The 23,421-nt window shown below is 31.2% G+C and overlaps 3 protein-coding genes and 3 pseudogenes across 6 annotated transcripts, besides 7 other annotated features; 5 read left to right on the top strand and 1 right to left on the bottom strand.

The window, feature by feature from the left end:
- Positions 1-357: 357 nt before the first annotated feature.
- TVAGG3_0041110 (biological adhesion protein) lies at positions 358-3,359 on the top strand (the record flags this gene model as incomplete). The annotated part of the gene is made up of 1 exon (XM_001326347.1): positions 468-3,359. One exon carries the CDS (start codon positions 468-470, stop codon positions 3,357-3,359), a length of 2,892 nt encoding a protein of 963 aa, XP_001326382.1.
- Positions 3,360-4,067: 708 nt separating this feature from the next.
- On the top strand, positions 4,068-4,850 carry TVAGG3_0041100 (bacterial phosphatidylinositol-specific phospholipase C catalytic domain-containing protein; the record flags this gene model as incomplete). The annotated part of the gene is made up of 1 exon (XM_001326346.1): positions 4,068-4,850. The coding sequence occupies one exon, from the start codon at positions 4,068-4,070 to the stop codon at positions 4,848-4,850; it is 783 nt and encodes a 260-aa protein (XP_001326381.1).
- A 365-nt stretch (positions 4,851-5,215) lies between these two features.
- TVAGG3_0041090 (A-type inclusion protein-related family) lies at positions 5,216-8,461 on the bottom strand (the record flags this gene model as incomplete). The annotated part of the gene is made up of 1 exon (XM_001326345.1): positions 5,216-8,461. One exon carries the CDS (start codon positions 8,459-8,461, stop codon positions 5,216-5,218), a length of 3,246 nt encoding a protein of 1,081 aa, XP_001326380.1.
- Positions 8,462-9,737: 1,276 nt separating this feature from the next.
- Positions 9,738-10,579: a mobile genetic element.
- Positions 9,738-10,579: a terminal%2Cinverted (terminal inverted repeat of Banshee-A1 transposon ID:TVAGG3_0041080).
- A 1,192-nt stretch (positions 10,580-11,771) lies between these two features.
- Positions 11,772-12,283: a mobile genetic element.
- Positions 12,284-14,914: 2,631 nt separating this feature from the next.
- Positions 14,915-16,478, top strand: TVAGG3_0041060 (annotated as a pseudogene). Its single transcript has one exon. A coding segment is annotated over exon 1 (1,564 nt).
- Positions 16,479-17,104: 626 nt separating this feature from the next.
- Positions 17,105-17,142: a mobile genetic element.
- Positions 17,105-17,142: a terminal%2Cinverted (terminal inverted repeat of Banshee-A3 transposon ID:TVAGG3_0041050).
- Positions 17,143-17,172: 30 nt separating this feature from the next.
- Positions 17,173-17,267: a terminal%2Cinverted (terminal inverted repeat of Maverick-3 transposon ID:TVAGG3_0040880).
- Positions 17,173-23,421: part of a mobile genetic element that runs on past the window's edge.
- Positions 18,918-20,171, top strand: TVAGG3_0041040 (annotated as a pseudogene). The gene has a single exon. A coding segment is annotated over exon 1 (1,254 nt).
- Positions 20,586-21,367, top strand: TVAGG3_0041030 (annotated as a pseudogene). The gene has a single exon. A coding segment is annotated over exon 1 (782 nt).

The raw sequence follows: 23,421 nt of genomic DNA, 5'->3' as shown, positions 1-23,421 counted from the left end.
CAGATGTAGTCATAGAAGATATAACTTCATCATAAAAATCATAAGAGTAGCAATTTTGGCTAAAATCTAAACAAAATTTCTAAGAAAATTAGATACAAATGTATAATTTGGTGGATTCCTATCTTACCTAATCAATAGTCACACGATATGTGACATTAACTTTCTTTCTGCATATCACCGAGTTCCAGATGTTGACGAATAGGAATATAAAAATGGAAACATTCATTGTTATTTCACTAAGCACAACTAAACTATATGTAAAAACTATCATATAGTATACAAAAGAAGAAATCAAGTTTTCATTTAAGATATCTTTTAAATTCCGCATTAAGGATAAAAATAACGATTCAAATTATATGAATAATTCATTAGGTAGAATGCGGAAAAAATTCCTATGAAATAAGCTGCTGAAATGCAAATAAGAATTCTGGAATTCAAGGGAGAAAAAAAAATCTAAACGGTCACCAATGACAACAAAGGCAAAAGAGAAAACAGAGACTGAAGAATTGCCAGATGTCATTCTCTTAAAAAAGGTATTCTATAAAAGGCAAAAATCATTCATTTCAGCACTCCAAGAAACGTTATATCATATATCACACGATAAAGTTGTCAGAGAAATCTTACAGAATAAATGCACAGCACAATTTTTAGCAGATAGAGTGAGTGAAGTCTTTAATGCTTCTCTAAATAACGAAAGAAATAGTTTTACAACATCGTTATATAAAAAAGTTCAGCTAATTGAAAATTTTTATCTTTCAAAACATATTGATAAGCTTAAAGACATCGAATCAAAACTTATGGCCGCTACAAACGAACAAAATACAGACGAACAACATCATATGAAACAAATTGTTGCATTGACTGAACAAGTTAAAGCTCTTCAAGATGAAATTGCAACTATCCATTCACTAGAAGTTGAAAAAGTAGCAGAAATCAAAGAAAAATCTCAACAAAAAATTTCAATTTTGAAAGATCCAACTCATATTTATTCTAACATCGATTTAACAGACATGATGACAAAGGTGAAGCTTATTCAAGCAGAATCTGATGCAATGCAGCGCGTTGCACACGTATTCTTTAAAAATACACGATCTTTGTTTAAATATCTTAAAAATAGTATGCTAAAGCGAATTGATATACTGGAAAAGGAGAAAACGTCACTATTGGATCAAATTAAACTTATGAAAAACGATGTTGAAGCTTGCAAACAAAATTATGAAGAAACAATCATACCTGCCATCAAAAAAGACCTAGAAATACAGCTTAATAACCAAGTAAACATTAATAAAAAATACAATGAACAGATAAATTACTTACAGAATGAATTATTAACTCTTAATTTACAATTTCAGCAAGTTCAACCGGAAACATTGCAATTAAAGTCACAAGTAAAAGCACTTGAAGATAAATTACAACTTAGTGATAAAGAAATTGCAAATTTGCAAACAGAACTTCGTAGAGAAAAAGAATATTCACAAAAAATAAACGAAGACTTGCAAATGAAGAGTTCGATGCTTGATAAAGTACAACTCGAAAAGACAACAGCAGAATGCGAAAGAATGCTATTACAACAAAGTAATTCAAAATATTCAAATCAAATTAACGAAAAAGAAGCCCAATTGCAAAAAGTTATTGATGAACTTGGAGTATATAGAAGAAAACTACCAGAAATAGATGATAAACGCCAAAGTCTTGAAAAAGATTTACAAAATTCAAATAATGAGAATAATTTACTCCAAGAAAGGATTAATCGTTTGGAACCAGAGCTGCAGCATGCAAAACGTCAAGTTGATACATTAAAAGAGAAATTAATTAAACTGAAAAATTCTCATGATTCAACTGTCAAAGAAAACGCAAACAACGCTGATTTAATTATTCAGCATGAAAATACAATCTCAAACATGAGTGATGAACTTGACCGTGTTAAGAATTTACTTGCAGAAACTGAAAAGAAAGCATCCGATCTTCAATCAAACTTCAAATCTCAAAGTGAACAACTCAAACAATCACAAGAAAACGCAGAAAAATTCGAACAAGAGAAGGAAAAACTCCAAAAAGATGTTACTGAACAACAAATGCTAATTTCCACACAAAAAGCAAAGCTCGAGTTTCTCAACGATTCCAATGAGAAATTAACTCAAAAACAAGCAGAATTAGAGAAGCAAAAAGAGCAATTGGAGCAAGAAAACAGAAAGATAACAACAGATATAACACAAGTAAAGTCACAACTAAGAGAACACAAAGAAAAGAACGACGTAAATTCCCAAAAAGTTGCAAAACTTCAAACAGAAGTTGGAAAACTCAAAGATGATTTGCAACAAGCGAAGAAAGAGGCACAACAAGCAATATCAACAGCAGAAGAAGCCAAGCGTAAACAAGAAGATCTTGATGCACAAAATGCTGCATTATTGGAACAAAATACAGTTTTGCAAGAAGAAAACGAAGATTACAAAAAGAAAATTGTTGATGGAAACCTTCTTAATGTCCAACTTACAGAAAGCAATGAAAGAAATAAAGCTTTATCATCACAATGTAATTCATTACAGAAGCAGTTGTTGGATCTTGCTTCAATTTCAAGAGATACAAAAGCTTTGGTTGATGAAGTTCAAAAACATATTCAATTCAAGAATGCTTCTGAACTATCGAATAAATTGAATGATTTGCAAAATGGTTTCAATCTTTCCAAGCAAATTCTTCAAGCTGTGAACGCAGAAAATCCAGAAGCATGCATTGCAACTGTCAATGACATGAAGAAGAGCCATGCTGCTCTTCAAAGAATACAAGCAGCAATGCCCAGTGTTGGTATCAATGAAATTGTTGCGCAAATCGAACCTCAAAAAGCAGAAATTGACAGATTAAATGCAGAGCAGAAAAGAATATTCGAAATGCTCTCTGCAGAACCAAATGTTGATATCTCTAAAACAATACAAGATCTGCTTTACCAACAAAGACATGTTGGAGAACAACTTGTCTCCGCATCCGATTTCATTTCTGAGGTATTAAATATTGTTACTGGTTCTTCATCTGGAACAAGTTTAGTTTTCCCTCTCAGAAATGATGAAAGGAAGAAATTGATTGAATTAGTATCAAGAATTAAGAAGAGATTTGATGATGACCATCAAACCGTTGATACAATTGTTGAAAGAGGAAGAGCAAGAGGTTATGTTGGAAATAATGCTATTGAAGCAGCAGAGTTTGGTAGTGTTATGATAGATGATGATGACAAGTCAAAGAAGTCTTTTAATCGACTCAAAGAAACTATTACTAAGAAATACGAAGCATCTTCAAGAAGAGAAGAAGAACTTCTCCAAGAAAATGCAAAACTAAGAACGATTGTTGGCTCGATGTCAAATAAATAAATGTTTATTATGTTTTATATACTTATTTAACGCAGGCTCTTTTTATAGTTATCATATTTTTTGTTCAAACGCATATGCATAAGTGATTATTCTTCTAATTTAGCAAGAAGAAGCTTTTGATAAGGAAGTTAGATCTATGAAAGAGGTGGTATTGATATACATTTCGTTCTTTCCTTCAATTTTGGTCTCTGATTTGATAAAAGTCGAAGAATGAAAGCTATTAATCATTTATTTTTCATGAGGGATACACGTATATTCAGAGCATCATTTATGTACATATAAAGAATCTTTCAATTTGAATTTTGATGAATTTACGATGGAAGATTGAGGAAGAAAAATAAGGCATATTCAATAATTTGCTAATTTATCACGAAAGAAATATGTTTCGCTAATTATCAATTGCATTTATGATCAAATTAATCATTTTATCGTAATAAAGACATTCAAAATATTTTCAATATGTTATTGTTTAATATTGGATCTATGACTACATATGTTGATAATTGAACTTTGATAGTTCTCAAAATATGTCACTTTTCAAAAAGGCTTTTCTTGATTTTTTGAGAGGAAATTTTCCAGATAATAACGAACAAAAATTTAACTACCATTTTGCAAATATACCCATCACATTATATTCCTCAGAAATATCATGTCTAAAGATTACAATGATCGTAATGATTTGAATGGACTGAAAACTGTCAGTTTTCAATGTCAGTGCAAGCTGAAACTACAGACGAGCTTCCTGGACGCTACAAACGCCCCTACGGATACATGCATCACAGAAAGACAGACTTAAATAATGCAAGATGGATGTCACATCTCGCAGATAGTACAAAGTTATCACAATTAAATTTGATTGGAACTCATGAAACCTTGGCATTTCATGGTGGTGATGCTGTTAAATGTCAGTCATTACCATTGAAGACACAAATGATTGCTGGTATTCGAGTTCTTGATATCCGTTGTAACCAACATGATGACGATTTCTATATCCATCATGGTTTTGTAAGTCAGCGTGCTATGTTTGCTGATATTCTGAAGATTATTGTCGATTTTCTCAAAGAAAATCCCACAGAAACAATCTATATGCGTGTTAAACACGAATATAAGAAAAAGAATAACAAAAAATCATTTGAAGAAGTGTTTTTAGAGCGTATTGAACCCTATAAAGACTATTTTTGGCAAGTTGATAACAGTTCTAATTCAACAGACCCTCCTCTTTCAGAAACAAGAGGTAAAATCGTTCTTTTACAACAGTTCACAGCAGATAAAACGTACGGCATACAATGGTATTCATCTCCGGTTAAAATCCAAGATAAATACCATTTCAAAAAGAATTGGCAACAGTACACTAAATGGGAATCAATTTTCCTGCTAATTCCGATGAAGGAAATATCTTCATTAACTTTCTTTCTGGATCTGGATTTTCCTTCCCATATTTCGTTGCTAGCGGCCAATCTAGTCCACAAACCATTGCTCCACGACTGTTAACAGGATATGTAATGTCTACTTCAAACTTAAAGTGGAGAGATTTTCCAAGGAAAGGTTGCAGCTGCTGTGCTTCAGTTCTTTTTGAAGGAACAAACAACTTACTCATTAATTACCTTAAAAAGAATCCATCAATTACAAGAGTTGGAATAATCTATGCAGATTTTCCAGGACCAGACCTTATTAACCTCATTATTTCCATGAACAAAACCGAGCAATGAATTATATAATTAAATTTGTGTTATAATATAAACCTTATTTCTGTTAATTTAATTTTTCATTCATAAAGTTTCTTTTTGAAAGAGGTTTTCTCAATATTGGGTAAAGGAGGTATATTTTATAAACTTTTTATATTTTATTCTAACATTTTATTGAAATAATGGCCATGATTTCTTAGCAGTTGGACTCCTTTGACCTTCTTTTGGTGATTTCTTTGAATCTGGCGAAGAAATCTTAGAAGGAGAGAAATTAGAAAGAACAAGATGGCCTGAAATCTTTTGTAGTCTTTGTATCGATGAAAAAACAGCAACTAAAGTTAACAAATTAGTTTGTTTCTCCTTCTTCGAAGGAATTCCTGCTCTTAACAAACCAGATTTATACAAATCCTTTTCTATTCTTAATATCTGCAGCTTTCTAAATGTTTGCCTATGTCCAATAGAAGAGAGAATCGCGTCTTCAAGGCAGCTTCTTAATTCATTTGAATTTTTGACAACTGAAAAGTTATCAGAAATCAAAACATGAATTCTTTTTGCCCATTCTTCCCATTTGTTCAAATTCTCAGCGTTCTCATATTTGAGCTGACATTTCTTGAGTAGATCTTTTGATTCTTCTTTGTTCTTGATGATTTCTGTCTTTGATTGCTCGATTTCTTCTTTTTCTTTGACAATTTTTGAAATTTTGTCAAAAACATTTTCATTTGAAAAAGAAGAATCCATTCCGAGCAATTTCTTCATTTTCTCGAAAACGAAAGCCTTTTCTGACAAGTCCTTAATATTACTATCTTTTGATTTAATGATATCTTTAATTGACATCATGAAATCAATTGCTTTTTCTTGAGAAATTTCATCTTCACTTCCTAAAACTTTATATTCACTAAACAAATGAATCAACTCAATAATAAACTTATCCATTTCTTCTTTGCATTCTGCTTTTGCTTCATTGAGTTTTGTAATGTAACTGGATTCCAAAGACATCATTTCCATTTGAGATTTCGATTCCATCAAAGCTTTTTCTCTTTTTAGTTTTTCATCAGAGTTTTGCTTTTTAATTTGCATCATCTTCTGTTCAACGGATAAAGAGGAAAGTCTTGACTTTAAATCAGTAACTTCTGCAGTCATCTTTTCATATTTTTCTCTCATTTGTGTCTCAGAAATTCTTGAATTATTAAGTTTTGATCTCAAATCAGTCAACAAACCATCGTAATGAGATCTCAACTCATTTGCGCGAGTTGTTTGTATATCAACCTCTGCGCGCAGTTTGTTTACTTCTTCTTTAAATGCTTTCTTCAAGTCTTTTAGAATAAGACGATGATTACTGTCACTTTTTTGTAATTGTAAATTCAAATCTTCATTTTGTTGAGAAAGATTTTGAATTTCTTTCATTTTAGAATCAATAAATGCATTCATTTGTGTATTTATTTCATTGTCTTTGATCTGATCTATGTTTGTGATATGTTCTTTCTGCATTTCCGTGATTTTATTCAATTCTTCGTTTTCTTTTTGAATTTTTTCAATTAATTTTTCTTTATTTTCCAAATCATTTTTGATTTCTTCGATTTCGATCTTCAAAGTCTCCAATTCTCCAACTAATTCTGTCTTTTCATTTTCATAGTCGATTTTCATTGTTTCTATTGTTTCATTTTGATCATGAATCGTTAATTCCAATTCATTTATCTTGTTTTCTTTTTCTTCATTTTCTTCTTTTCTTTTTTCATTTAATTTTGCAATTTTAATCTCAAGATTTTCTGTGTAATTCTCTTGTTCTTCTTCATTAAATTCCTGTGAACTGGCTATCAACGCAAGACATTTCTCAGCTAAATCTGTTTCATCATTATTTCTCAACAATTTTTGGATGTTTTGTATTTTTTCTTCCAAATTTTCTTTTTGTAATTTTTCTTGATCGATTTTCAAAAGTAATTCCGATTTGATTTGTTCAATTTCCTCTTGTTTATCGGAATTAGACCTCGAAAGTTCTTCCTTAAGCTGTTTCAGTTCATTAACAACAATTCTTCCTCTTTGCTGCAATTCATTACTGTATTTACACAAAACAGAATTGGAAAGAACGAAAGAATGAAGCAAACTAACAAGTTCTGAGTTGTTGGCGTGATCAGCAAATGAATCTAATGATAGAACTTTATCAACAAACGTAGGAAAGCTTGCAAATGACTCGGCCAAAGGTAAATTTTCTGTTTCTATCTTGTTTTCTTCAATAAATGACTGTATTTTAGCCATTTGACGCTTCAAATCATTAGAGAAGTTCTTTGGTTTGTCAGTGGAAATCAGCCAATCTTGGATTTCAGCACTATTTGAAATTTGATCAACAAATCTTGTCAAACTTATAAGATATGAGGTCAATCTCTTATTCTGTTGAACTAAATCATTTTGGTTAATTGTTTCGGGCTCTGTTTTGACGTTTTGGTTTCCTAATAAATAAATAATTACGTTTTTAATACGTTGAACGGGTAAATCATTAGAAATTAGTATTTCTTTGACTTTTTCGGTTATTTGTGTCTCGTCAAAGTTTTCTTTAATAAATTCTCTGATGGTTTCAGGAATTTCAGAATGATTGCATTGTTTTGGTTGAGTTTGAGATGGAACTTCATTAATTTTGGCTTGTAGAGACTCCAGTTTCGATTTCAAACTGTTGTTTTCTTTGATGTATCTGTTAATTTGTTCTCCATATGAAGCCAAAGCAGAGGATTGCTGCGAAACAAGAACAACCATCTTATTTTTGATCTGACTTTCATTAGAAAGGTCTTTATTAACCTCGTCAAACTGTGTTGTTAAGTCTATTAAAGCCTCATTTAAATTTTTGATTTGTTGATCCTTGAAAGCGAGTTGGACTTTCATGGATTCATCAGTAGATGATGGATTTTTGTTACGAAGATCATCAAGTTCGATTTGGAGTTTCTCTAATTTCATTTGTAAAGTTTCTGCTGCTTTATCTTTGGATTTGATAGCATCAGTTAGATCTGCAATTTGTTTTTGATATTCTTTACATTTGATTTTAGTCCTTTTCGAAGAGTTTTGTAATTCAGAAAATTTTTCGTTAAGTGTCTCTAAATCTGTTTGAGCAACAAAAAGTTGGGATTGACACGATTCTGTATTGGAATTCTCGCATTTGGAAAGACGATTCTTGAGAGATTTGTTTTCTTGAAGAATTTCTCCAAGATGGGCTTTCAAATCAGCAATTTGAGCGGTATAGTCGTTGATCTTTGATTTAAGATATGAATTTTCTGAGGATACCGAATCCGTTTCGTTTATTAAATTGTCTATTGAATTTGAATTTTGAAAAGTTTCTGGTGAATTTGATTTGAGCTGGTTTAACTGCTCTGAAAGTCTCGAATTTTCCTCTCGAAGATGTTCTATTTCTTGGTTATTTTTATTCTTTTTCATAAATCGTCGAATTCCTTTAGTGACATTTGAATAAGTAGACGTATTTGTAATCTGAAATTCATATGATAGATATGCTAATAGTTTATGAAGAAATATTTCGCTTTCATTTGTTGATTCAGTTGAAGTTTGTGAAGAAATGAATGAATCGCTTGAATCAAGAAAGCTTGCACTAGAATTTTCTAACTCTATCTCTGTAGCCGACATATTTGACTTCTTAGGCGATTTATTCGTCATAACTCGGCTTCAGAGAATATTTTTTTTTCGCGGGCTTTTTTCATGTCTCATTCGATGAAGGGAAACAAGGACAATACAATAAGAATTGCGTAACTAAGAAGAAAAATTCAGAAGAATGACAATCGGGTCAATTTCTGAAAAAAAAAAGTTGTGAATTTTATTTAACTTCCAAAGATAAAAATAACCTAACATATTACAAAATCATTTTACTCTGATTTAACTTGGATAATAGCCCAAATATGCATATAAGAACCAATTAACCTTTTTGAAACGTCCTTCATTCCATGTTAAGTAGAAAAGTTGACGTTTATTGTCTTCTTTTCGGTCATATACAAGAATTGTATTGGTGATATCATCATCATAGCTCAGAAAATAAAATTTTGCAACAATTTTATTATTGGGACTGAAATCTATGCCACCATTTACTGCAATTATAGCATGGTTTGTGGTTTTGCGAAAGCATCTTGTATCAACAAGTGGCGTTTTGGAGAATTTGGGATCGCTAATAATAACATGGAAATTGAACTCGTTTGATTTAAGAAGAATTTCCTTTAATTCCTTTTGAGATAAAGGTTTAAACCTTTCAAATGTTAATTTTGCATATACGAAAATATCATTTCCCGGTGCATTAAATTCAGTTTGATAGGTTTTTGCTATAATTATTTTATCAGTTTTACCATTAATTAAAACAAAGATTGGCTTTGGGAGAGGATCATTATAGCGATCATACCATGATGACCTTTTAATTTTAATTTTTTGATCAAACTTTTCAAGCTCTTTTACGAAGCGACATTCAATGATTTCGTTCAGTTGTGTATTTTGAATTTCTCGCTTATCATGTAGAACACATAGTGATTCATGGCGCATTAAAAGAATTAAATTTTTGTCACTTTTTAAAATTTTGATAATTCAAAAATTTCAAATTTTTCGGTTTTATCTTTCAAAAGTAAAGATTCGATTCATATGCATAGACTGAATAAATGAGAATGGTATTTTGCAAAATAAAAATTGAAGGGTTTTTATTCAAATTTTCAATTGGCTTGTTATAGACCGAAAATAGATTTTTTCAGTTTTCTCTTCAAATAATTGAAAGAATGATACTATTATAGGTTTATTATGTTATATAGCATATAATCATGATATAGCCGAAAATTATAAGTTTTGAGAAGATTGAATATAACACAAATAAATTTGAATGTAAGTTAAATTGCTTGTTGTTTTTAATAGCTATTTAATGAGAAATCCAATATTGCAAAATTCAAATTGAATCATTGAAAGAACAGAAAAAGTCATTCTTTTCAATTTCGAATATGTTTCATTGTATTTATAATTATATGGCAAATAAGATATTTAAACTTGATTTTTGAAGGAAAATTCACAAAATTGAATAAATTCAAATAATTTTTATTCAAAAATAAACTAGTTATTTGAGTTTAATACTAATTATCTATTCAAACTACAAAGTTTGTAATTTAAAATATTTTGTGAGATCAGCTTGAATTAATTCAAGGTTCTTTTCAATTAATATTAATGACCATATTACGCATTTTCGAACATTCTAAACCAAATATATAAAAATGGGAGACGAATGTTAAATTTGCTAGACATGGGGGAGTTGTTTACCGAGTTTTAGCTCTTATCTCTAACAAAAAATTAATTTTTAAAAAAATGACCGAATACGTTTCACAGCGAGAAAAAAATAAAAGGCAAGATAGAATTTTCTAGACATAAAGAAGTTGTTTACCGAGTTTTAGCTCTTATCTCTAACAAAAAAATTAATTTTTAAAAAAATGACCGAATACGTTTCACAGCGAGAAAAAAATAAAAGGCAAGATAGAATTTTCTAGACATAAAGAAGTTGTTTACCGAGTTTTAGCTCTTATCTCTAACAAAAAATTAATTTTTAAAAAAATGACCGAATACGTTTCACAGCGAGAAAAAAATAAAAGGCAAGATAGAATTTTCTAGACATAAAGAAGTTGTTTACCGAGTTTAGCTCTTATCTCTAACAAAAAATTAATTTTTAAAAAAATGACCGAATACGTTTCACAGCGAGAAAAAAATAAAAGGCAAGATAGAATTTTCTAGACATAAAGAAGTTGTTTACCGAGTTTTAGCTCTTATCTCTAACAAAAAATTAATTTTTAAAAAAATGACCGAATACGTTTCACAGCGAGAAAAAAATAAAAGGCAAGATAGAATTTTCTAGACATAAAGAAGTTGTTTACCGAGTTTTAGCTCTTATCTCTAACAAAAAATTAATTTTTAAAAAAATGACCGAATACGTTTCACAGCGAGAAAAAAATAAAAGGCAAGATAGAATTTTCTAGACATAAAGAAGTTGTTTACCGAGTTTTAGCTCTTATCTCTAACAAAAAATTAATTTTTAAAAAAATGACCGAATACGTTTCACAGCGAGAAAAAAATAAAAGGCAAGATAGAATTTTCTAGACATAAAGAAGTTGTTTACCGAGTTTTAGCTCTTATCTCTAACAAAAAATTAATTTTTAAAAAAATGACCGAATACGTTTCACAGCGAGAAAAAAATAAAAGGCAAGATAGAATTTTCTAGACATAAAGAAGTTGTTTACCGAGTTTTAGCTCTTATCTCTAACAAAAAATTAATTTTTAAAAAAATGACCGAATAGTAGTAGGATATGACGGGTTTAGTGACTTTTTTTGTTACATCTATATATAGACGATGCATTAAAATATATTTATTTATAAATCATTAAAAAATTAACATTAATTTTAAAATAATTTATTTTTTTATCTTTTATAAAAGAAGCTATATATAGATGATGTCAGATATTCCGCGATTAATTAAACATCATTTAAATCCTGAATGGGTTAAACTTCAATTTAAAAATGAAGATTGTGAATTATTAAATGAATATGAAAGCCAAAATAAGCTAATGAGGTATAAATAAATGATAAAGAATATTTAATTTCATGGAATCAATGGTCATAATCAAAGACCTCATAAACGAGAAGAAGAAATGAAAATAATGAAATGGAAATCATTGATGACATTAAAGAGGATGGAATTCATATAAAAATAAGAAGTCTGTTTGACCTTAAGAATGATTTATATATAAAAATAAAATAAACTTCTTACGAAAAATTAAAACTTAGTTATGTTTATTATTATATTTTTTATTTGTATGAAATGAGGTCAAAACTAACAACGTTAAAAAATTAGGATTCACAACGAGGAAATAAAGGATATATTAGAGGAGGCGGGTTATGAAGTTAATAAATATTATTTAAGAAATTGTCAAAAATTTGCCGAGTTATTAAATGATTTAAATTATGATGGAAAAATGAATAAAGATGATGTTATAAATTCTTATATCCTACATCTGAAGAAAAAAACCCGAAGAACCTGATGTTTTCCCTGAATATATGAAGAACGGATTAAAGATGATGAATACAATGAAATTGAAAGACTGAAAAAAATAAGAGATGAAATAGATGAAAAAATTAAGGAATTAAGAGAAGTTGAAAAAATAATGAAAATGAAGTAGAGGTTTAATGAATATCCCAGCTTCAAATCAGAAGTACAGAAATCTCATGAAGAAAGATATAAAAATTATGTCTCAGAATCAACACAAAATTTTATTGATGGTGAAATAGACGAAACACTTTCAGAAGAAGGTACTAAATTTATTCGTAAACATAAGTTACAATTTATTGATAATGAAAGAATACCCCTGTATCCTACTTTCACCACCTTTAGATTCCGAAAAATTCAAAAAAGCTCTTAAAAACGTTGACATATGCAACTAATACGATTAAGAAAGAAGATCATGATATTTAACACAAATTATTATTTAAATAAATGCACAGGGTGTTGATAAAGTTTTTGATTTATTAGATAAAATATCAAAAGAAACCATTGGAACATATAAAATTTTATGTGATTGCGGTTCATTGTTGAAGATACTAATAATGTTCATATGAAAGAACAGCACCGAAGGAAGATGAAGTTGAAAGGTCTATACCATTCGTTATTAAGAACATAAAAGATATGAAAACTTATAAACATTATATTTATTCATTTATTTCAGAAAAAACGGAAGCAACCCATAAAACATCTTCTCATCATTTTATAGCTATTCATACTTTCCTTTTCAAAGTTGTGAAATTAAATAAGACAGGAATTAGATTTAATGTATCAGGGTACGCATTCTTGAGTAAATTAAAATGTATTCGTCACGTCGCAGATGATAAAAATTTATGTGTTCTTAATTCATTTTATGGCTTTAAAAAATAAACTTTATTTTTATTTATTTTTTAATTTTTTATTCTTACATAAATGAACAAAAACGGAACAGCTAAAATGAATGATAATCAAATTAGAGCAGAAGGTAGAAGGTTATTTAAACGCTTCTATAACATTCCTGATGGTGCTAATCCTAAAACTCGTAGAAGCTATTTAAATGAAGCAATAGATGCATATGAAGGTTTGACATTTCATCAGAAAGTGAGAGATTAGCGAGAATGTTAAATGTTAATATTGATTTCTATTATTGTGATCCTCAACCAGAAGACGTGGACATAAATAAGGTAGACTTTCCATTAGTGGAATCAATAATGATAGATCCAGAATTTGAAACAGTAAATATTTTATTAACACAGAGTCCATGTGGAAAACTTCACGCTGACAGAATAACAGACGTTGAAGTACTCACCGGCTATAAAGTTTGTCCATATTGTAAAGAAGAAGTTTATTCTATCCGTGATGATCCAGAAAGGAAAAACCAAAGAAGATTTTTAAAGCATTGTGAGAAATGTAAAGAAAATAATGGAAGATTAATTCAAGACGTTCAGTTGCAAAAGACCCAGCAACCATATGCACCACATATTACGAACAGAAGATATATCAGTGGTTATTAGCTCATAATTTGCAGGAATATTATCAACCGACAAGATATTATATTACTTTTGACTTCGAAACATTAGAGACGAAAGAAGAATTACAACTTTCTGAGTGTGCAACTTTGAACGCTTACTTAAAACCATTCATGGTATCATCAACGGTTAAATTAAATGATAAAACGTATACGAGGAATTTTTGCTTAACTTCGAGTGATTCTTTTATTTCTGATTGGATTGAGTTTTTATTTTCAACCTGTTCATTAGTTGTTGAATCAAATATTGAACAATATGAAGAATTAATGAAGCCGCAAACGGCGGGGACTTTGTCCCATACATTAAATGAAAAACAGAAGGAAGCATTTAAAGAACTTCTAGATGAGGAATTCAATAAAGTGAATATCATAGGTTTTAATTCGGGAAAGTTTGATTTAAATTTAATTCTTCGTGATTTAAACACTGCAAAATGGAAAATAAAATCAATGCTGGGTTCATCTTCACAATTTAAGCAAATCATTGTAAAGAAAACAAACGTTCCATATGAATTGAGATTTATTGACATCAAAGAAATTATATAGCGGGTGGGACATTAGACCAATTCACTCAAGATTTCGGAAACAATAAAATCACGTGTTAAATCCTTTTTCCCTTATCAATTTATCACATGGAGAATTCCGAAGAAGAATTATATAAAGTGGAACCATTCACTCAAGATTCATTTTATTCAGCATTAACTCAAGAAACTATATCAGATAGTGATTATCAAATATATCTCAATGATGCTAAAAACTTTAAGAATAGATTAGAATATTTATTCATTATTGCAATAAAGATGTTGAAATTATGATTGACCCAATTGATAAAATTATTGAAGAAACATTTGTTTATAAAATTGACATGCTTCATAATCTTTCTTTATCATCGAATGCTTCAATGATTCGTTACGCTTTAGCATATAAAGACTTTAATCCTAATGAAAAATATCCTGAGGAAGAGATAGAATCAAGTTTTGAATTAACGAAAAAGTATTGGAAATATAAAAATTGAATCATATAAGAAACAAGATGAAAAAGCAGAAAGAGATACTAAAAATAATGTTTCAATGGATGATTTTCAATACTATCACGATTTAATCCTTTCATCTAAATGCAAAATGTGTGGTAAAGCGTTTACATATGCAAATAAACCAACATTGGATAGAATCGATAATGAAAACCACATACCAAAGAAAATTGTCAGTTAATGTGTTGTTATTGCAATGTCGTAAAATCAAATAAAGATGAAGATGTTCAACGTTTAAGAATCAATTTAAGAAATTATGCATTAAAAAATAATTTACCAATGACTTTAGATTCAGTTGAAGCTTATCACATTCTCCGTAATGGAATTACTGGTGGTCTATCAAATGTTCAACATCGTGTTAATCTTAAAGGAATCACGCACATTAATAAACTTTCATATAGTCCAGAAACTAAAACTGTATCAAATGAGGACACTTCCAACATCATGACTCATTTCGTTGGTGTTGATTTTAATTCATTATATCCTTCATCATTTTCATCTAATCCTCATGATTTCATTCAATATACTGACCATAAAATGTATATGCCGGGAAGATTGAATGGTGTTATCATTTGTGATACAGCAACAAAGAAAGCAAAAGCACTGGGAATAATTAAGAAGAAAAATACTTTATTCGTGGCTGAAGTAAAGGGTCACATTGATGAAAAATACATTAATGATTACATAAACTTTTTACCGATAATAAGAAACTTAGATATTATCACAGATGAAAAAACAATTGGCAGTTTTATGTATAATTACATGAAATCAAACAATCTACCAGTTGACCAGAAACAGAGGAAATTAACTCAGTTAGCATCAACACACAACCAATATCAACCATTTTCTTCTTATTATCTATGGTATCTAATCGACAGGTTTAATTTTATCATTGATGACATTCAATCAATTTTAACATTTACGAAAAACACTTGTTTTAATGAATTTGCGAACAAATTTATGAACGAAAGACAAAAGGCTGAATTAGAAGGAAATAAAGGAAAAAGTTTATTTTGCAAGATTTCACTTAATGGATCATATGGTTACGATGCAATGAATACGCAAAATTACGCAAAGACTAAAATAATGAATGCACAGAAGGCACGTGTTGCATGTATGTCAAATAAGTTTAAAAACATAAGAGAAATAGGTGAAGATACATATCAAGTGATGCTTAAAGATAGATTTATAGATGTGATACATGTTTACAAGAGGCATTCTTCACTTTAGATAACGCAAAATACTGGTATTTAGTTTTCATTTATGATTTTATGTATAAATGCATGGATGTTAATCGTTTTCATTTCATTGAAGGTGATACTGATTCATCTTATTGGGCAATCACTGGCGACCCAAATCTTCCTAACACTCAAGCATTTCAAGCAATTGTTACCGATAAACAATTTTATGATAAAAACATTTTCAAATTCGCACCATTTGATTTCTTCTGTTTTGATGAGAAATTTAAACCTAAATTAAAGAATAAAGCTGAAGAAAAAGCACATGAGAAGAAGTTATTGGGTTTAGCAATTGAGAAACAAGTGATAACATGGTTGCTTTATGCCCTAAGTGTTATACATCATTCAACGGTTCAATTGATGGAAGTGATTTTAAAAAGATTGCACAAAAAATGAAAGGTGTTAGTTTACGACAAAATAAACAATTAACACCTAAAAATTATTTGGATATAATAAATGATAAAGTGATATTTGATGGTCAGAATATTAATTTACAACTTAAAAACGGGTCAATGACTCGCTTAACAATCGGTAAGACTGCATTAACAGGAGCACACACTAAGGCTGTATGTTGTGAAAATGGATGTTGTATGCCATTTATTTAATATATAAAATTTGATCATAAATAAAATCGTTTTAAATTACTTCTTCATTTAAATTATAACAATTATTTTTGGTTTTATATTTTTTTGGATCAAATCCATTTTAATAGAATTTATATACTATTCATCTATTAGTAAACACTACCGTATATTATTTTTTAAGCTATCTTATTTTTTGAACTTTTATTCAAATCTTTGGTCGCAAGAAGAATTGCATGATAAATAAAAACATTTAATCAAAGTCAATTTTATTTTTCATATTCAAATGGACTGAGTGTTAACATTTAACATTTTTTGCTAATTGTCGTCAAAAATTAGGCGTAAAGCAAAAATTAATATTTCATATGGTTTTATGATAGATAAGCATTATATTCCCACTCATTATATTCGTAAATTTTGAGGTTTATCCTTCGCTTTTAAGATCATTGAATTTGATTTTTATATAAAATAGTTATATATTAGAAAATAATATGAGTTTATGTGATATTATTTTTCAGAAGATTTTGTGTTCTTCTTCAAAAATTTTATTTTTTTTATTAAAAAGAATCTTTACAAAATATACATTTACTTTAATTAATATTTAAAAACGTGCTCTATCAAAAGTTCCAAAAATTCAATATTTTAGCTTTTCTGAGGTGTCACTTTTGATGAATTTCTGTTTACAACAAAAAAGCCGAAGTACTGCCAAAATTCCAACAAGAAAAAAAAAAAAAAAAAAAAAAAAAAGGTAGTGGGGCTTCCAGGCACTTCGTGCCTTCTAGCCCTGAAGATGTTTAGTATAAATGAAGTCTTAACAAAACATTTACGAAGAAGTCTTAACAAAACATTTACGAAGAAGTCTTAACAAAACATTTACGATGAAGTCTTGACAAAGTCTTTATGAAGAAATCTCAACAAAACATTTACGATGAAGTCTTGACAAAGTCTTTACGAAGAAGTCTTGACAAAGTCTTTACGAAGAAATCTCAACAAAGTCTTTACGATGAAATCTTAACAAAACATAGACAAGAAAGTTCATGAGTGTAAATGACCCAAAAATATATTTTAGGGTAGAAGGGTATATCTACCCCGTTTTCTACCCTCTTTTCTACCCTCTTGAATTTTCATGAAATTTACACCAAAAATATATTTTAGGGTAGAAGGGTATATCTACCCCGTTTTCTACCCTCTTTTCTACCCTCTTGAATTTTCATGAAATTTACACCAAAAATATACTACTAGGGTCATTTACGAAGAAATCTCAACAAAGTCTTTACGATGAAGTCTCAACAAAGTCTTTACGAAGAAATCTCAACAAAGTCTTTACGAAGAAATCTCAACAAAGTCTTTACGATGAAGTCTTGACAAAGTCTTTACGAAGAAGTCTCAACAAAGTCTTTACGAAGAAGTCTCAACAAAGTCTTTACGAAGAAGTCTTAACAAAGTCTTTACGAAGAAGTCTTGACAAAGTCTTTACGAAGAAGTCTCAACAAAGTCTTTACGAAGAAGTCTCAACAAAGTCTTTACGAAGAAGTCTTAACAAAGTCTTTACGAAGAAGTCTTGACAAAGTCTTTACGAAGAAATTCATGAAAATTCAAGAGGGTAGAAAAGAGGGTAGAAAACGGGGTAGATATACCCTTCTACCCTAAAATATATTTTTGGGTCATTTACACTCATTTACGAAGAAGTCTCAACAAAGTCTTTACGAAGAAGTCTCAATAAAACATCTGTCAAAAACCGCTTTTTAACTTCACTTAAAATGCCACGTAAGCTACGTAAGAATATACGTAAGAGGAAGAGAGCATTGAAACATCCAATAGTAAGACTGACACCACAACAACAGTTGCAACAACAAATGCTGAATGACCCCACTATGTTGCAACAAATGTCAAGCAATCCTATGCTTTTAAACCGAGTTGTTGGTGCACAGAGTGGAGGTTTAAGAGCGGCACTTTTAGCGAAAAATGGCAGGCTATGGTGGAGCTGCAGACGAACAGCCTATAACCCTCAAAGTCAAATGAATTTGAGTTCACTCAAAAATCAAATAACAGATGTCAAAAAGTCAAACATAGACATACAGAAGCAAATAAGTGAAAACGAAAAGAAACTAGAATATGACAGACACACAAAGAAACTCAATGAGTTAAACGTAGAGAAAAAGAAGAAAGAAGAACAACTGAAAGAACTAAGTACAGAGGAATATTGCGAAAAAAGTGTCAGAAAAAGCAGCAGAAGTAGCAAAAATGGAACAAGATGTCATAAATTTGAAAAACCATACTACTCAATATAAAGTACTGAAAGATGAGAAATAAAACAAAAAGCCCTGAAGACATATATGGATAGCGATGAGTATAAAAAAGAAGTTGAAGCAAATGTAAAGGCAGAAAAACTTTTTACAGTTGCAAAACCAAACCGTACAGTATGAAAACTTAGCACAAGAAAGTAAAAATAACGACGCAGCCATGCAAAAGGCAATGAAAAGCGCAGAATATATAAAAGCTAACAATGACTGGTTAGATGCCCAAGCCAACGCTAAAGCAGCCCAGCTTATAGGGTCAATAAGGACAAAAATACAAGCGGATGAAGACAGTTCAAATGAAGCTTTAACAAATGCTGACTTTAAGAACGCCCTTCGAAGCTCTTCATAGTAAGGTGAAACAAGTGAACGACTTCTCATCTGGAAAGAAACTGAAGTCTGAAGGTTTCGACAACGAGTTAAAGAAAGTAGCACAAAAATATGACGAAAATAACAGATGCAGCAACGAGACAGGCAGTTCAAAGTGCCTATGACGCCGTTAGAGCAACTGTTGTGGAAAGTCAAGAAAAAGAGTTACAACAGACCAAAACAGACCTAGTAAATGCTTTCTTAAGAACGAAAAGTCAGGTAGGACATTATGCTGCAGATGGAACATATGTGCCAGCTGGTGGAACTTATATACCACAAACCCTCCAAGAGAAGCACCTGCACCAGGACTACCTAAGAACATTTACATCGTCACATGGACACAGACACAGGCATGCACCAAAACCAACACAACAACCAACAGTTCAAAATCCAGCACAACAACCAGCACAGCAACCAACAGTTCAAAACCCTGCACAACAACCAACACAAACAGAGCAAGGACATAAAAGAAGTAGAGAACAAGAAACCAAGAATTCTTAAAAATGCTTAAAGAAGAGTGTGGTTTCCCAGATACTTGTTGACTTTAGTGACAGATATAAAGAAGCTATTAGAAAGTTCAAGGATGGAAATACTGACCCGAACCTATTTAGCTTTATGGCTCAGCACCAAAACGGATATAATCTCAAACCTGGAAAATACAAGCTCGCTAAGGGATATGATTTAATAGCAATCATCCAAATGACATGGATGAATTTACTCCGAGATATTTGATGTCAGAGCTAAATGACAATTCAACTTTCGTCATGAAACGCGTAAAAAATAGAGACGGAACGAAAGAACAAAAGCTTATGAATGCGGATGACGTAGATAGGGAAATTGTTAAAAACGGTCTCGGAATATATGAAATGCCAGCAGATGAGGTACAAGAAACTCCACAGGAAGAAGTTCAGATACAACCAGACATGGAAGAAATAGTTCAGCAAACAGCTAGAAGAGCCAGAAGGAAACGAACAAGTCCCTCCTTTGGAAACTAACTTCACAGAACTAGATGAAGATTTGGACAGCCGAAAAATCTTGACCCTCAACAAGAGTATGCGGGGAATATGGAATCTTTCCAAGAGTCTAAGAAAAATTCGGCTGACATAGTAGAAAGAAAATATCGAAAAATGTTCGCCGACATAAACAGACTCCAACATCAGATGAAAAATATCCAGCATAGAATGGAAGAACTGAAAGAAGGTGTACACAAATACAACATCCTTTTTACTTACGAGCATATAACGTTCAATCTTTGGATGAACTCGTGAAAATAAAAGGTTAAATTTCAACAAAACATATAGAAATGAAACATTGTTTAAAGTTCATTCAGAACCTAGCCAATATGGAAACAAACCTACTTTTGTTTCTGCAGACGATGGAACTACAATGAGATGGGGTCATAAAGCTAATCCGGATAGGTGGTTCATAAACTTTACAACCACAATTCCAAGAAGTTGTAGACGCAATGGAAGTGAATGGTGAACCAGATGTAGCTGGTATTTTCAGCGCGGCTTTAATGCCATTGAAAGATATGAAAGATGCAGATATTTTGGACCAGTATGAAATGAACATGGCTGATGGAAATATAACACCTGACGTTCTAGAACATTTATCTCAAAGAACTACACAGAACCATAGAGATGGTATATTTGGTGAAGAGTTTAGAAAGAAAGTTAGGGAGAGAGAAGGAAGAGAACCTATTGTACATGACCTTGCAAACGAAAGTTACAAAATGTCATAAAAACTTACTTTGCAGACAATGAACCGAGAAGGGATGAATATTTAAGAAAACTCAAATGGACAGTACAAATGAAATGTTAGTATTGAAAAACATGTTCCTTGACAAAATAAAACCAACTACAGAAATAAATGACGCAAGACTGAAACATTGGGTAAAAGCTTTCCCATTCACAAAAGATATTGTTGGTAACATGGAAGAAACCAGAATGGCTACAAAAACATATATTTGGAAACGAGCTTATTCCATATGGACAAGCTCTGTTTGAAGAGCTTGAACCGGAAACTCAGGAAAGAGTCATGCAAACAATACGCGAAGACTCAAATACAAACTATGACAAAATCTTTCTAGGATATAGGTTACCTGAGTTGGGCGACCAGAGCCCAAAGGCAAAAAGGACATGGGAAATTTACAACATACTAGGTGAACATGAGGCAAAGATGCAACAACTTGAAGCAGAGGGCAAGTTACCAAAAGCGACACCAAAGAAGAAGAGTAGAACAAAGTAAAGCTTGGTACGAGTGGGTTCTATTATGATATATAAATCCAACTATTCTATATTTTACCCATATGAAATGTACGCCGCTCAGAATATAACGCCAACAGTTTTGGATGCCATGAACGGAAATGTTTCCGAATGGTATAACGAATGCGACAATGCCATTAGAAGGTCAGAAATAGTTCCTGGAACTTACGAATATACAACTGCTGTTTCTTATGGAAACGTAGGTGAGTTTGGAGAAGGTTCTTCAACACAGTAGATATTGCTTGTGACAGGTTTCATATTATTTCTATGACAACTCATTCTTATACGTGGAACAAGACATTGAAATAAAACCTTCTGCCAAGTTGTCTGACAAGAAAGGTTGCAATGGAATTTTCTATGTCGGATACCAAATGCTCCAGAAGTTTTCATGGGATATAAGATATATTCTAACTCTGACTTAGTTCAAACAGTAACATGGGCAAACTATGAATGGTTCGCTTTGAGAAACTCAGTACAACCACAAGCTAGAGAACAAACAGACCAGTATGCAAAATATTGAGAAAATAAGAAGACTTGACCCTAACGTTCCAGGAGTTTATGTTAACCTTTCTGGTTCAGATGGAAATGCTGCCACTAAAGTAAAAACTGAAACTTAGAGTTCCTTTGTCATCTTTCCTCATCTTCAGGTTTTTAAGATACTTACCAAACTGGGCAGGAAAAATTTCTATCGAACTTACTCCAAGCAAAAATAACTTAGTCATTGCACCAACACAAGACCCATTCAGCATTACTGTAGCTGGAACTGGTGGAGCCAAGTTCTGTGACTTTTGCAAAGACAAAGTTGACTTAGACTTTGGTTTCTCAAACTTCAACAATGAAGTAAACTATTATTTCAATGCTGCTGGAACTGCTTGGGACCCAGTTAAGTTCACATGCGAAAAGTTTGAATGCAAGAGAATAGAAAGCAGACTGCAGTCTATATGTTGGACCCAGATATTTCAAATGCTTTAGCTGCCAAATATATTGCAGTTCCACTTATGTTCCCTATACACCAAATATCTGTCAAAGACTTTGCAGGTGAAGTTGGAAACCAAAGTGCTGACCCAGGTGCAAGAACAGATATTGCTTTAACAACTGCAATGAAACATGCAGATACTATGTTTGTACTGTTCAGACGAACTATAAATGACTATTCTTGTTTCTACAACCCCGGTATTAAATATCATATAAACATAGATGGCAAATATTATCCAAGAGAAGAATATTCTACAGTGAGGATATGAGGTCATACAACTTGACATTAGATGCTATGAACTTTAACAACAAACTTCACAACAACCATAAACCCTGAAATGCAAAGTTCTATTATGCCATATGTGAAAGTATGGACTCATACAGGAGGTCAAAAACTCAATATACAAATGGAGACCGTTCAAACTTTTGGCTTGGCATTCCATTTGCTGACTCAGAAGACTTTATGGGTGGTATTTCAACTGTTGGTCAGTTCAAATACAATATACTGGTGACAGAGACGGTCCAGATGAACTGAGAGCAAAGAAGTTTACAAAACCAATAGCACTTTTCACGGAAGATGCTCTTTTGAAGATTCGTTCGATGAAACCTGCTGGGGCTCCTCAGATTGGCATAACGACAGCTTCCATCGAGCAGATTTTGGCAGCAGGTCAGTAAGTTGTTCTTGAACTGACTTCTCTCCGTCAAATATTGACAGTACGCCAGTTTTGACATAATATTGTAAGATAAACTTACCTTTAGAAATATTCTGTTAAGTTTTGTTGTTATATTTTTGTCAACGTCAAGAACTTTCACCATTTCAGTTATACCAACTTTCTTTGCTTTATGGAAATATTTTGGTTCAGCAAATATTGCTATTCTATAACATTTACCATTGTTTGTATAAAGAACTATTCTGTCAATGTATTTGTATTGTTGTGTGTGTAAACTTTGTTCTGCTTCAATTCGAAGAGATACTCGAATACGTCCATCTTTTATTCTAAGTAAAATGTCATTTCCGAAAAATAGAAGCGTGAGTGTTTCAAAAGGTTTAATGGCGGTGGC

Source organism: Trichomonas vaginalis, chromosome IV, assembly GCF_026262505.1.
Source record: "Trichomonas vaginalis G3 chromosome IV, whole genome shotgun sequence".
NCBI classification, from domain to species: domain Eukaryota; phylum Parabasalia; order Trichomonadida; family Trichomonadidae; genus Trichomonas; species Trichomonas vaginalis.
Note: the sequence above shows the minus strand (reverse complement) of the source record. Positions and strands in the feature narration are given on the sequence as shown.